Below are 13,760 nucleotides of genomic sequence, written 5' to 3' on the forward strand. Positions count from 1 at the left end.
TTGAACCTTGTACAAAAGAAACCTCAGTCAAAAAAGATAAACCTAAACACTTTGATCTAGTTATAATGAGTACATGACCACATAAGATAGATAGATGGATGGATGGATGGATGGATGGATGGATGGATGGATGGATGGATAGATGGATAGATAGATAGATAGATAGATAGATAGATAGATAGATAGATAGATAGATAGATAGATAGATAGATAGATAGATAGATAGATAGATGGTACAAATATCCAAACTTAAATGGTTGTAATTCAAGAATGCGTTGTACAGTGAATTTACTGTTCTAAATATTTTTATTTTGTATTCAAAAAAATATTACTCAAAAAAGTAATATAAAATTACTATAAAATCAAAGCCATATTTCTAACCAAGTTGTGTTCCAAATTTGAAGTTGACATCACAAAAAAGTTCCTGTAAAATTTTGTTTAGACGCTGTACCAAAAATGGCCACCGGGTGTCACCCCATATTCCATTAAAAAAAATTATCCAGTAACTAACAAATTAATACATTTCTGTCCAAATATCACTTTTATCACACGATATGAAACCTCGAGATTTTAACCCTATCGACTATACGTGTTTTGTCAAGATTAGAAAAGGTTTTGATTAAAAAGTAGCCTAGTTAAAATACATTTTGTAATAAAAACCTGACTAGGCGAGGGGCCTGCAATAATAATATAGAGTACCGTTTCCATGGCAACACAATGTCCAATTTTAAAACGGGTTCCACCGGATGAATTTTGAGTCCATTGGTACTTTCCATTGATAGCTAGGCTAACGTTACCTTATTTATGATGATTAGCCTACTAAGATAGTTGATGGACGGTGACAGATCAGTAAATTTGAAATAATGTACACACGACAAGAAAGTACTATTATAACGATTTCATATTTATTTATTTACCATAGATTTACATTATACTCGAATATACTATGGCATGCACATGTTCAAAAACTTGGCAAAACATTCTCTGACATTTTTAAACTAAAGTGTTTTCCACATGCTCGTAGTCACAAATCTCTGAATGAGCGATCTGAGCATGGACCACTGAGGTACCACTGAGTTATTTAGCCGGGGTTTTGTGCGACAGGTACATTTTTCTCCTTAGTAATCACCCCAGCAACAACTAACAGCTCCGCGCCGGCCAATGAGCTTGTGCAGCCGCCTCTGTCCTCACTTCCTCCGGCTGCGCTCGCTGGGTTTGGTTTGGCACCATCAGCCAGCACGCAGCCATCTTGGACCGAGCTCTATCTGGACTGGCAAATCCACACTTCGGGATGGGAGGAATTTAATCAACCTGGAGTGATTTAGAGCAGCTTGTCTGGAGCCAAAGGACGAGAACTGCGCATTCGGAAAGCTTACATCAAGACCCAGAACCGGTTTTAAGCGGTCGCCCCCCTCCCCTTCTCCTTGTCTGAACGCTGTGTGCAGTTTCTGAGGGGCCTGGGAACTGTTTGTGCTTGAGTTTACAATAGGCACTTTTTCAAAGTTTTCTAAAGTAATACAGTGCGGCATATTGGTTATGACCTGTTGGTTGCCAGATCTTTGTGGAGAGTTGCTCCTTTGTGACACCGGTGACCTGTTGTGCCGTTATGCGTCTGGATAAATTATTGCATTAGTCTGGATCCTTTATTTGAGCTGGGATTTGGTCTTGATGTCGATCGAATCCATGATCTTCATCAGCTGGTGCCCGGCAGCTGTCCACCCTGCAAACTGAAGGTTGCTGTGATCAGACAGACTTGGACTGCAAGAGATAAAGACACATTAAAATGTCAGCTAGAACACCACTGCCTACTGTCAATGAGAGAGATACTGAAAACGTGAGTATGAAAAGCCCTATTTATTCCGTGAGGTTCGCTGGGATTGCTTTGTATTTCACAGCCTTTATTTGATTGGTTGCCAATTCCGATTCACTTTTAAACTTTAAAGCGTGCATACTAGCGCTACATATGTTGATGAAACTATCAGCAGGGTTGTGATCTTGTTTAATACAGTTTGTGGCATTATCTAAAGTTATGGATCTCATGTTTTTACATCGCTATAGGCAAGTGGTCTGATCGATCAGACACGGGTTAAGAATAAACATCGGAGCGCATCTCGGTGTGATTCTCACGCGCAGCTTCACTCCGCAAAAAAACGAAGTCACCCTCATGTCATGCGACTTCCTGTACCAATATTTCCGACACACTGATGCAAACTAACAATGTTTCCCCTGGAGTAATACAGTGTAGCGGGAGTTATAGTTACACACTTCTTTTTCCCACAAAAAAATGACTCCTGTAGCGAACATATTGTTTAATGTATCATCGTTAATGTTGTAACGCTATTTTCAGTAGGCCTACTGTGTAACAATGTTTCAACTCCATTGTAAACTTTTTTTACTACCTTGATACAGTCACCATATTTGTGCTACAATGTAACAGTATTTCCACTACAATTTAACTGAGTAACAATCAACAATTGTGTTCTGCTCCAATGATATTTAACAATATTTTCAGTACATCATAACAGTGTTTCCACTACACACTGAGATAATGTAACATTGTTTTCTGCTGCACAGTGATGCAGTGTGACTGTATTTCTGCTAGAGTGATATTGTTACACTGTATTTTACACTACAGTGATACAATATTTCCGCTACAGATGTACAATGTAATAGTGTTTCTTATAATGTGGAACACTTTTTGCTTCTGTGTAAACATATTGTTAACTACTGTGATACAGTGTAACATTTCCACTACAATTGAAACATTTCCACTATTTTACAAAGTAACAGTCAACAGTTGTTTTCTGTTATAATGATATTTAACAATATTTCCAATACATCACAACAGTGTTTCCACTACACTGAAAGAATGAAACATTGTTTTCTTCTGCATATTGATACAGTGTGCCAGTATTTCTGCTAGAGTAATATCGTTACACTTTATTTTCCACTACAGTGATAAAAAATACCACTACAGATGTAGAATTTACCAGTGTTTCTCATAGTGTAAAAACACTGCTTTGCTCCTGTGTAATCGTTTAACTGTGATACAGTGTAACAATATTTTTGCTACAATGTAACAGTATTTCCACTACAATTGTAAAATGTAACAGTATTTGTAAAAAAAAAACTGCTACATGTTGATAGTGTTGTGGAACTTCTGCTAGAGTGATATTGTTACACTGTATTTTAGTTGTTATTTGTAACAATTATTCTGCAGTGGTACAGTGTGTAACAATGTTTCCTGTGACATGAAAAAAAAAATCGGCTCCAGTGTAAAATGTTTTTTTCCCAATACAGTGTAACAGTATTTCCACTACTACAATTTTACAGAGTAGCAATATTTCAACCATGACGATATTTGAAAGTATTTCCAATACAACATAACAGTGTTTCCATTGCACTGACACAATGTAACATTTTTCTGCTACAGTGTTGTGTTCCACACATCATGTCACATGCACTGGATGAAACTTGCATGTTTTTTTTTTTTTAAGTTTAAAGATAATTCTTATTCCTCAGGTTTAAATTTGTAAGAAGTATACGAATGTATTTGTGCAATGGTGATCTGACCGGATTTGCTTTAGCCGTAACTTTTCGCAGCTCACGTAGATAGTCCTGTGGTAATGTATACTTCGTAAAGTGGTAAATGTAAAAGTACAACTATTCCATGTATGCATAAGAATACAAGAAATGTTGCTTGCTTCAGTAGTTTTATATTAAATATATACATGACACTACTGTCACTGCTTGACATGTCACATAAACAGCTCATTAATATTCAGTAGTGCAGTCAGTGTTTAAATTGCATCCATAATATAATAAAAAAAACTGGACATTGAATATTGAGAATGCCAAGCACTTGTTTTTAAAGCACTGAGTTACAGTGTCTATAAAAAGCGCTGTATAAATGAAGTTTATTGTGCTGGAGAGATGGAGCTGGAGCTCTTGTGCGTCATTGGGTAGAAAAAGGGACACACATATAAGCAAGGAGACCTTACCTGCCTTTATTATGCAGTCTCACCACTGGTTAGTCCTTGAGTGACGTCTATTCCCTTCTTTGGTACCCTGAGAGTTAAAGAGTGAGAGAGAGAAAACTCAAATCATCTGCACCCGTCGGACCTCTGACGACAAGTGTCGGAAATGTTTTCATGCTCCTCTGAGCATCGGTTTGTGCCAGACGATCAATGAGCTGTCAGCATCACAAAAACAGACCGATTGTCAGTTTTCATGCCATTCAGATCGCCAATGCTAGAATGAAGGGCTCCCACTCAGTCAAGAGGCACCGCATAACTATAGTAAGTGCTAATTACTCATTTTAATTAGGCTGATTACATTTAGGATAGGAGGGAAAGGCTATTTGTAATGTGCAAAGCCATTCAGAGTCAGAGAGGAAGCAGATTTGTTGACACGGGAAGGTTTTAATGCGTAATGCACTAGAAAAAGTTGAGGTTTCAGAGTATATTTGGGAAATGTTTATTATTAACTAGTGAATATTGTGATTGGCTCCTTAAAAGGTGTAAAAGCGTCTGATTGCATTGTAACACCTTTGACTGCATCAGATATTGACTGAAGCTGTTTTGATACATTTACAGTGAAACTATGTTGAGATCTTATCAGCAACAATAATGTTTTTATGGGTTGCTTGCATGTTGCGATAGAGAAATATTACTCTGTGCTGTAGAATGTCCTAGATGAGAGCATTTGTCCTAGAGGGAGAATTTAGGACACAGTCTTTTTAAGGATCGCTCCTGGTCCTAAAAAAAATATATTTTAAATGGTTTTGCTCTGTAAACTCCAGTTAAATAGTTTCAGACTTGACGCTTGATGTTTTTTAATGCAGTCAATAATGCATTTAAAATTTAATGTCTTATTATTAGCCAAGTATAAAAAACAGTACAGACTCAACAACTGCTGTTCTACAAATCAGACCAGACTTTTTTAACCCCCTGTTTAGATGGGAATATGTACCCTTATTTCATCTAATCAAGTTAACCAGTTTGTATTTACTGTTGCTCATCATGAGTCTGCCATTTTTAGTTACAAACAATATATGCCATATTACTCAAAGCTGAATCATAAATTACAATGTGGCACAATGCTCTCATAATACAATTTAAAATATTCTTTGTAGAGCTTCTTTCTTAGCATGTTAATGCTTTGCTTTTCAACCTTATTGGCTGGTTTAAAATATCTCGGTGAGATTTAAGACATACCTTTTTGCTGTTACTTTTACTGTGTAATGTGACTTGTTTCTTAAGTGAAAAAAAAAAAATTTATGTAGTGGGGGACTTAATTTAATCCATTGATAAGTAATTGATTAGATGCTACATACATTTGTGAGTTAGCTAATCATGAAGACAAGCTATTTTTTTTCTTCGCAATAACATCGGCAAATTAAGACCAGAAGAATGTATTTACAAAGTAATTGGCTCACTGTTAGTTTATTGTAAATAATGTTAATTGTTGTGGCTTGAGGATCTGTAATGGGAACTGGTGCTGTGTTCCCCATACTGTAAATTGGTTTGTGCAGTTCCTGTAATTGCTTTTGACTTTATCAAATTATTCCTGTTACCAGTATCCTTACAACATGGGTAACTTAATAACCAACCGCTTAATGAGTCCCAGGCTATTGGGCCAGTAGCTTAAAATCAGATGCGTCATCATCATCATGTAGAATATATATTTATTTTTTAGTGTTGATTATAGAGGTGAAACTCGAAAAATTACAATATCAAGCTAAAGTTCCTTTATTTCAGTAATTCAACTTAAAAGGTGAAACTAATATATTATATAGACTCATTACATGCAAAGTGAGATATTTCAAGCCTTTATTTGTTATAATTTTGATGATTATGTCTTGCAGCTTATGAAACCCCAAATTCAAAATTAGAATATTGTGAAAAGGTTTTCATAGCTGTAAGCCATAATCATCAAAATTATAACAAATAAAGGCTTGAAATATCTCACTTAATGAGTCTATATAATATATTAGTTTCACTTTTTATGTTGAATTACTGAAATAAAGGAACTTTTGCACGATATTCAATTTTTTTGAGTTTCACCTGTATATTTTTCTCTTGAACACCAAATCAGCATATTACAATGATTTCTGAAGGATCATGTGACACTATTCGCTATTCCACCGTCCGGCTGAACTCTTTTACGGCAAAGAATGGTTACGGTTATATTTGTTCGGCACGGCACGATTACGAACCGCTCTTGGTCCGGAATAGAATGCGTGTAGTGACGTTGCCACTCAGAATCGGTCACTTGTCTTTTGCCCGGCTACTAGTTTTTCTATAGCTGGTGTGTTATTATATGTGTGCAATTTGAGCAAACTAAACACAAGTTAATAATAGAAATATCTGATCATCCTCCATAACGTGGTTTCTGTTTACATCTCATATCTCTGTAAACTCTTTGTATTATATTCCAAAGAGTTATCAGCCCCACTGTGGAAAATGAAACCATATCTATAACGGCTGGGCCGGATTGGCACGGAATAAAATAGCCTAGTTTGGTTTAGTTTGGGCCGACTGTGGAAAAGCGGCCATCCATCAGGAATAAATTACATTTTAAAATATATTAAGAGATTATTTTAAATGGTAATAATTTCATCACAATATTATTGTATTTACTGTATTTTTGATCCAATAAATGCAGCCTTGGTGAACATAATAGTATTGTAGTATGATCCAAATTACACTGGTTCTGTAGTTTAAAGGAGTAGTTCAACCCAAAATAACTTATTTATTTACTAACCCTCATGTTGTTCCAAACCTGTCTTCTGTGAAGCATAATAGGTGATTTTTCAACTATTCTTTTATTTGTTGAGCAAATTAGATTAAGTAATAATCTGCATGACTAATGGTCATGTCTAAATGGAGTTTAAATGTCAAACTTAAAGGGTTAGATCACCCCAAAATTTTAATTCTGTCATTAATTACTCATCCTCATGACGTTCCAAACCCATAAGACTTTCATACATCTTCAGAACACAAATGAAGATATTTTTGATGAAATCTGAGAGTTTTCTGTCCCTCCATTGACAGCTACACAACTACCACTTTATCGCTTCAAAAAGTTCATAAAGAGATTGTAAAACTATCGAGCAGTTTAGTCCAAATTTTGAGACACGATTGCTTTATATGATAAACAGATTGAATTTAGGCGTTTATTCACATATAAACATTGATCAGCAAACAAAACAGAAGCTTGGCTGAACCTGCTGGACACGCAAGAACAACAAACCTCTTGCAGAAGCTCAAACATGATGCGTAACACGAGATTTAACCTCATTGGTTCTTGCAGAAGCTCAAACATGTGTAACACGAGAATGAACCTTATTGGTTCTTGCAGAAGCTCAAACGTGCTGCGTAACATGAGAATGAACCTCATTGGTTCTTGCAGAAGCTCAAACGTGCTGCGTAACATGAGAATGAACCTCATTGGTTCTTGCAGAAGCTCAAATGTGATGCGTAACATGAGAATGAACCTCATTGGTTCTTGCAGAAGCTCAAATGTGATGCGTAACATGAGAATGAACCTCATTGGTTCTTGCAGAAGCTCAAACGTGATGCGTAACACGAGAATGAACGTCATTGGTTCTCGCACGTCAAGCAAACATGCTTGAGCTTCCGTTTTTACCACAACTGATGTGTGAGTTGATGAATGTTTATGTAAATAAAAGCCTGAATTCAATCTGTTCATCATATAAAGCGATCGAGTCTTTGGACTAAACTTCTCAATTCATATTAGTTTTACGATCTCTTTATGAACTTTGTGAAGCGTCAAAGCGGTAGTTGCGTAGCTGTCAACGGAGGGTCAGAAAGCTCTCAGATTTGGTCAAAAAGATTCAATTGTGTTCCGAAGATGAAAGAAAGTCTTACGAGTTTGGAACGACACGAAGGTGAGTAATTAATTAATGACAGAATTTTAATTTTTAGGTGAACTATCCCTTTAAGTAATCTTGACCCAGATCGAGTTGTACTACCCATTTCTAATCACCAGAGCTCTTTTCATAGCATGACTCACAGTGATGCAGGCAACATCTAGTCGATCTGTCTCCTCTCAGGTATTGTTTCATCCTTCAGCCACGTCATACCTCATTTCCTGCAGCCCGTTTAGAGACCTTGTTCATTTTCCGTGCTGCGATCTATTCATCTTCATTGAATATTATTATTAAGATGTCTGATATAATTGAAGTCCCTCTGTTCCAGACGGACCGGCATTCTGCTTGAAAACGTATCATAGATGATTCCTCTTCGTATCCATAGATGAGCCTATTGTGTCCTCTCTGCCTTTTGTTTGCTCAGTGATGCTAACATGTTTAATAGATTTCTACAACCGTGTCCAGTAATTATCATCACTCATCAACCATTACAGTTATTGATTCAGTAAGGTAGCTGGGTGTTGTTGTCTTGTTTTGAGCAATGTCGTCTCTCCACAGTTTGGTATTTGAATATCTTCATCAGTATAGCCAAACTCACTATTTTACATTCTTATAACTTTACATTCGCTGTCAAACTTGTAGTTTTGAATTGACTCTCACTTATAGCTTCATGTTCACTTAAAAACTGATCTAGCACTGTATACTAGTATTAGTTATACTGGACTGGCAGGAAATATAGCTTGTCGTTCAAACAAAAACAATGATTTTATAAAAGCACCATTTCTGAAAGGATGCAGCTTCAGTGTTTTTCAGAGAAAGAGGAAGTCAACGCAGAAATCCAGGATATCGTCTGACATTTTGTTCAGATTACTTTATTTACATGTCTCCCTTCCTATGAGGGGAAACTTTTTAGGCACTATACTGTAGTACTAACAGATGCAGACTGGAACTCTTTGACTGGCTCACTTCACTGATATATATCCTTGTTGTGAGGAAATGAAGATATTTCTCGCGGTGAAGCTCCTCTTTGAGGTTGTCGGGTTCAGATATCTTCATGCAATCAGCATTTGACGTTCCCTATGTTTCATTTGTCTGGCACTTAACGACTTGCCTACCAAAACAAATGCACTATACAGAGATCTCCAAAGCGATTCGAATTTTAATCTTAATAAAATCGTAATTATTTTAAACTTTTCTGACACGTTCTGAGAATGTATCTAATCTAAAGCTGTTGGGCTGTATGGAAGTCTTAGTAGTACCAATCAAAAGTTTGGGATCGGTACGATTTTTAAAAAAATGCTTTTGAAAGAAGTCTCTTGTGCTCACCAAGGCTGCCTTTATTTGACCAGAATTAGCATAAAAAGTGTTATATTGTGAAATGTTACTACAATTTAAAATAATTTTTCGATTTGAATATATTTTAAAATGTAATGTATTCCTTTCCTGTGATGCAAAGCTGAATTTTCAGCATCATTACTCCAGTCTTCAGTGTCACATGATCCTAAAGAAACATTTCTCATTATCATCAATGTTGAAGACATGAAACTTTTAAACGGTGTATTTGTCTTTAATAATAATCTTCTTTTTTTCATCTGTCTCCAGCCCACATCACTCACAGATGGGCGGACTGAAGTGGCGTCCCGTCCCGGGCGGTCAGGGGCTCGCTGTCGGAACTCCATTGCCTCCTGTGCCGATGAGCAGCCACATATCGGCAACTACCGGCTCCTCAAAACCATCGGCAAGGGAAACTTTGCCAAGGTCAAACTGGCACGACACATTCTTACTGGACGAGAGGTGAGCCTTATGAAGATATGAATGGAGAAACTGGTTGTTTATACTAAAGGTTATTCAGGGTCACAGTAACAACATACGTGGAGACATAGATATAATGCTAAAAAAAATTAAGTCATGCTATTTTGTAAGTAAAGTCAAACCTGTTTTTAAATTAAAAATGCCACTATAAAAAAATAAATATATATATATATATATATATATATATATATATATATATATATATATATATATATATATATATTTTTTAGGGCTGTCAAAAGATTAATCATGATTATTCGCATCCAAAATAAAAGTTTGTGTTTGCATAATATGTGTGTGTGTACTGTGTATAATTATTATGTATAAATACACACACATTCATGTATATATTTAAGAAATATTTGCATTTATATACTGTATATACATTTATATAATTTATATTATATATAAATATTTTATGTATAAATATAACCAATTTTTCTTAAATATATACATGATTGTGTGTGTTTTTAAATATATAAAAAAATTATACACCGTACACGCACATATATTATGCGAACACAAACTTTTATTATGGATGCGATTAATCTTTTGACAGCCCTAATATATATATATAATATAATATTTATAGTATTTAATGTCATATATACTGTGTATATATATATATATATAAAAAAATGTACATGTATTTTGGGATGAAATATACGGAGCCCCGCCCGCACATGCCATGTGAAGAAAAAATATGTATATCTTGGCCACGAATTAACAATTTGTTCCCACAACTTCCTAATACATCAGCATGTTTTACTAATTCCTTCCCTAGATTTGAGTAAATCGTGCGCATGATATAAAAATGCATTTCCTTGTTTAGTAAATTGTGCGCACGCCGCACGATATAATGATTCGTTCCTTCGTTTAAAGAATTTTGGCCACGTTGAACCTCATTGGTTCTTGCAAATCATGGCCACGATTTACTAAAATTAGAGGAGAAATTCTTAATTCGTGGGCACGATATATATACAGTATATTTTTTTCTGCATGGCTCCGTGGAAATATGAGCTGGATTTGTTCCCGACTGCTTTAGTGGGATTCACTCTGATGTTGAGTTGAGCTGTAGCGATAAAACCATCAAATTGATGCTCTTTTACTGGCTACTCGTCAGACCTCATTGAACAAGGCAGTAAAATGTGTTTTCTTTCCCTCCTCTCTCTCTTTTTCCTGCAGGTGGCCATAAAAATAATTGATAAGACACAACTTAATCCTACCAGCCTTCAAAAGGTAAACATTTTAGGATTCTTTCTGAACTTTAGAAATCCCGTCCCCCACATTCTCAGTCTCCCCTATCTTTCTCTCTTTTGCTGGTTTAAGGACGAGGGCGTGCAAGAATGGAATCCCTCCATTTGTCCTTGTAGAGTGAATTAAACATTAACCAAATATGAAGATAGCATTGCTGTACTTTGCGAGTTAGAGGGACAGCTGCCTTTGGAAGCACTGGGTTTTATTGCTTATTTTTATAATCATCATAGTTATCGTTTTGATTTGATTTGGCATTAGTTGACAGGTTCATTTTCATCAGCACAAGATGCAGACCTGAATCAAAAGGACTTCTGTTCAGAGTGGTGCATGATGGGAGAGCAGTAGCTGATGGAGGAACCCTCAGTGGACTTGGATTTCAGAGGCAGCTAATAATAGCATAAGCCAAGAAATCAGAATGAGAGGCTTGAATAATAACTACACATTTGCAGAGCGCTTAGATGGGACACTTTGCTTAGTGTGGGTCTCCTGGAGTTTGTTGGTTCTAATGTCGTATTTGGTGCCAAAAAAAGTCTGGATGGACCATATAGATCACATTGTCACATTGAGGTCAATGTGAGGTGTTGATGTTCTCTTCCACTGGCTGCCCTTTCCCCTATAATTAGCTGGCACTTGTTTTTTCCAGGCCATTGATTTAGGCCGTTTTCCATTTGCGAGCCGATTGACAGTCCATGGCTCAGGTTGTGTCTCTGGAGGGGAGGCGATGATTAGTTTGGGACATAAGGGGCAAAGGGGCAAAGACTGGGTATGACCCAGTCCCAGTGCAACCCACTGCTACCCTCAATATGTATTTCCAATTAAGAAAGTAGGGGTAACCCCGGCATCCTGACCAAATTTGCCCATTGTCCATCATGACCTCCTAATCATCCCCATATATATATATATATATATACTGATGTGCTTCATCATTCCACCTCCTCTCCACCAATAAGCTGGTGTGTGGTGGCGTTCTGGCACAATATGGCTGCCGTCGCAGGTGGATGCTGCACATTGGTTGTGGTTGAGGAGATTCCCCCCTTCCAAATGTAAAACACATTGTACGATTTTGGGCTATGCTATACCGGACAATAGATGACCAATAGATGTGGTGTGGCTCCTAAGCGGTGGTCCTACATCCTACAGTGAGAGCGGTTCAAAGACGGCTGTTGTCACGGTCTTGCGACCAAAGATAGCCTGCAGTCATTTTCTACAGTGTCGGAAATTGAACATGATCATCTGCTACAAGCTACGTCTACTGACCAGCCAATAAAAATGCAACATGAAATGCCATAATATTGATCAACGTGACAACGCTAAAACTACTTACCTCAAGGTCCATTTGCTTTTTAACTCATTTTTCAAAACTTCTTTTAAATTAATAGTGGAACCGAAATTTAAGACAATATGGAATGGCAAATGGTTTACTAGATAATGTTTTCGTAAGTGTTTGGCTGATATTGGTTTTTCAGTGTCTGATACTGATATATAGAGACCAGGTTATGACATATAAGACCATGACATACTGATGTGTGAAAATATTAGATTTTCACAAATTGGTCTCATTTGTATCAGTTAAATTATTTTTTATTGATATATTTATTTTCCGATTTATGACACGTTTATTTAAAATGAATACACTCTTTTGTGGAAATAAACATTTATATAACATGGCAATGCTTGAAATTCACTAGAATGATTTTCAAATGAATGCAAAACGTCTGCTAATTTTGCACATAATGCCTCAAAATCTTAATTTTTCTCACTAATTTTAAATATGACTGATGTATACTACAGGTCAAAAGTTTTAGGTCAGCAAGAGTTTTTAAAATAAATTAATACTTTTATACAGCAAGGATGCAAAAACTGTGGAGAAGTTTATAATGTTACAAAATATTTATATTTCAGATAAATGCTTCTTTCTATTCATCAAAGAATCTGCAGTGTACATTTGAACCCGGCGAGACTACAAGCAACATGACTAATTTGGTCTAAATGCCTCGGTTAATGAAAATCCAAAAGTCAATTCTTTGGTGTCAAGGTTTTTTTTTATTGTTCCATCATAGTATACTTTTTCATTTGTATTATTTCTCACACCCTCTGCAAAGTTGTTTGTCATCTCTGCTCATAACTCATGTCAGTGGGAGTGTGTAATGACTGCCCGTCTGTACTCCATAGTCCTGGGCAGGAGGCTGAGTCATTATCATTGCTGATTCAGACCCTGCAGCCGTAACTCACTTTCACTGCTTGGCATTTCATAGCTCTGGTATCTCATGTCTGATCTTTCGTATTATAACGGGGAAAGGGGGTGTTGGGGTAGTGGTAGTTTTAGCCTCAGATTTCATGCATGCCTACGGACATTTGGCTGAAAGTCTGATGCATATTGCACACAAAATGGGAAACACTTTGGGAATTTCAAAGACCATCTTATTGGTTGAATTCTACAGGATTTCCAGGAGACATCTGTGTCGCTTTCTTTTACAGTCCACCTGGAAACAAAGCCGTCGGGATGCCGAAAACCATCATGTTTACAACTGTGACACCAGTTCGCTGATAACTCACAAAAACTATTGAAATCAACTTATTGAAATAACCTGTTGTCCAGGTTTACATGCAAACCAGACAACGCAAGAAAAACACTTTTTCAAGACTTTTTTAATAAATCAGGTTATTTCCTGGTAGTAATGTCACAAAACAAATTTGCGTATCTGACTCTGAGTATTTCATTTGTTGTGTCGGTTGTGATGTGGAAACTTACGGCTCATATATTATCCTCTCATGTAGTTAATGATGCAGCATTTTG

General features: G+C 36.5%; 1 protein-coding gene across 17 annotated transcripts in view; it reads left to right on the top strand.

Moving 5' to 3' along the window:
• Positions 1 to 1,700: 1,700 nt before the first annotated feature.
• Positions 1,701 to 13,760, top strand: part of mark3b (MAP/microtubule affinity-regulating kinase 3b) — a 59,634-nt gene continuing 47,574 nt past the window's right edge. For 9 of the 17 annotated variants that reach the window (XR_013794361.1, XM_079583784.1, XM_079583773.1 and 6 more), the window contains exons 1-3: positions 4,173 to 4,298; positions 9,497 to 9,688; positions 10,892 to 10,945. Coding sequence is in view for 15 of the 17 variants with exons in the window: in XM_079583784.1 (XP_079439910.1) it covers positions 4,188 to 4,298; positions 9,497 to 9,688; positions 10,892 to 10,945 (357 nt within the window). In the remaining 2 variants the exon portion in view is untranslated. Of the gene's footprint in view, positions 1,835 to 4,109; positions 4,299 to 9,496; positions 9,689 to 10,891; positions 10,946 to 13,760 lie in introns of those variants that run through there. The other 8 variants (XM_079583774.1, XM_079583776.1, XM_079583779.1 and 5 more) reach the window with 2 other exon arrangements.

The sequence above is a fragment of the Phoxinus phoxinus genome (genome assembly GCF_949152265.1).
Source record: "Phoxinus phoxinus genome assembly, chromosome: 16".
NCBI lineage: Eukaryota > Metazoa > Chordata > Actinopteri > Cypriniformes > Leuciscidae > Phoxinus > Phoxinus phoxinus.